The 403-nt window shown below is 40.0% G+C and overlaps 1 protein-coding gene across 1 annotated transcript in view; it reads right to left on the reverse strand.

Annotated features, from left to right (window-relative positions):
- Nucleotides 1-403, reverse strand: part of LOC111829467 — a 6,798-nt gene that overhangs the window by 2,579 nt on the left and 3,816 nt on the right. Inside the window, exons 7-8 of the mRNA XM_023778557.1 lie at nt 186-374; nt 26-119 (exon numbers count right to left, since the gene is read on the reverse strand). Coding sequence (XP_023634325.1) covers nt 26-119; nt 186-374 — 283 coding nt within the window. The remainder of the gene's footprint in view (nt 1-25; nt 120-185; nt 375-403) is intronic.

Consider the following 403-nt stretch of genomic DNA (forward strand, 5'->3'; position numbering starts at 1 on the left):
CCCAAGAAATAGTTTAACTCCCCACACATGCTCATTTCAAATTCTTGAGTCATGTTCTTCACAAACTGATCAACTAGCGGCTGACATGTGGATCCAAAGACAATATCATCAACATATATCTGAACAAACATCACACGATTGTTATCTTGAAACACAAACAATGTTTTGTCTACATTCCCACGCACATATCCTTGTTTGATCAGAAATGTTGTCAGACGCTCGTACCAAGCTCTTGGAGCCTGTTTCAGTCCGTAGAGAGCCTTCTTTATCTTGTACACATGATCAGGACGCTGAGGATTCTCAAATCCTTTAGGTTGCTCCACATACACTTCTTCTTGGAGAATTCCATTTAGAAAGGCACTCTTAACATCCATCTGATGCAATGTGAAATTTAGAGCACATG

Source organism: Capsella rubella, unplaced genomic scaffold (assembly GCF_000375325.1).
Source record: "Capsella rubella cultivar Monte Gargano unplaced genomic scaffold, Caprub1_0 scaffold_7, whole genome shotgun sequence".
Lineage (NCBI taxonomy): Eukaryota > Viridiplantae > Streptophyta > Magnoliopsida > Brassicales > Brassicaceae > Capsella > Capsella rubella.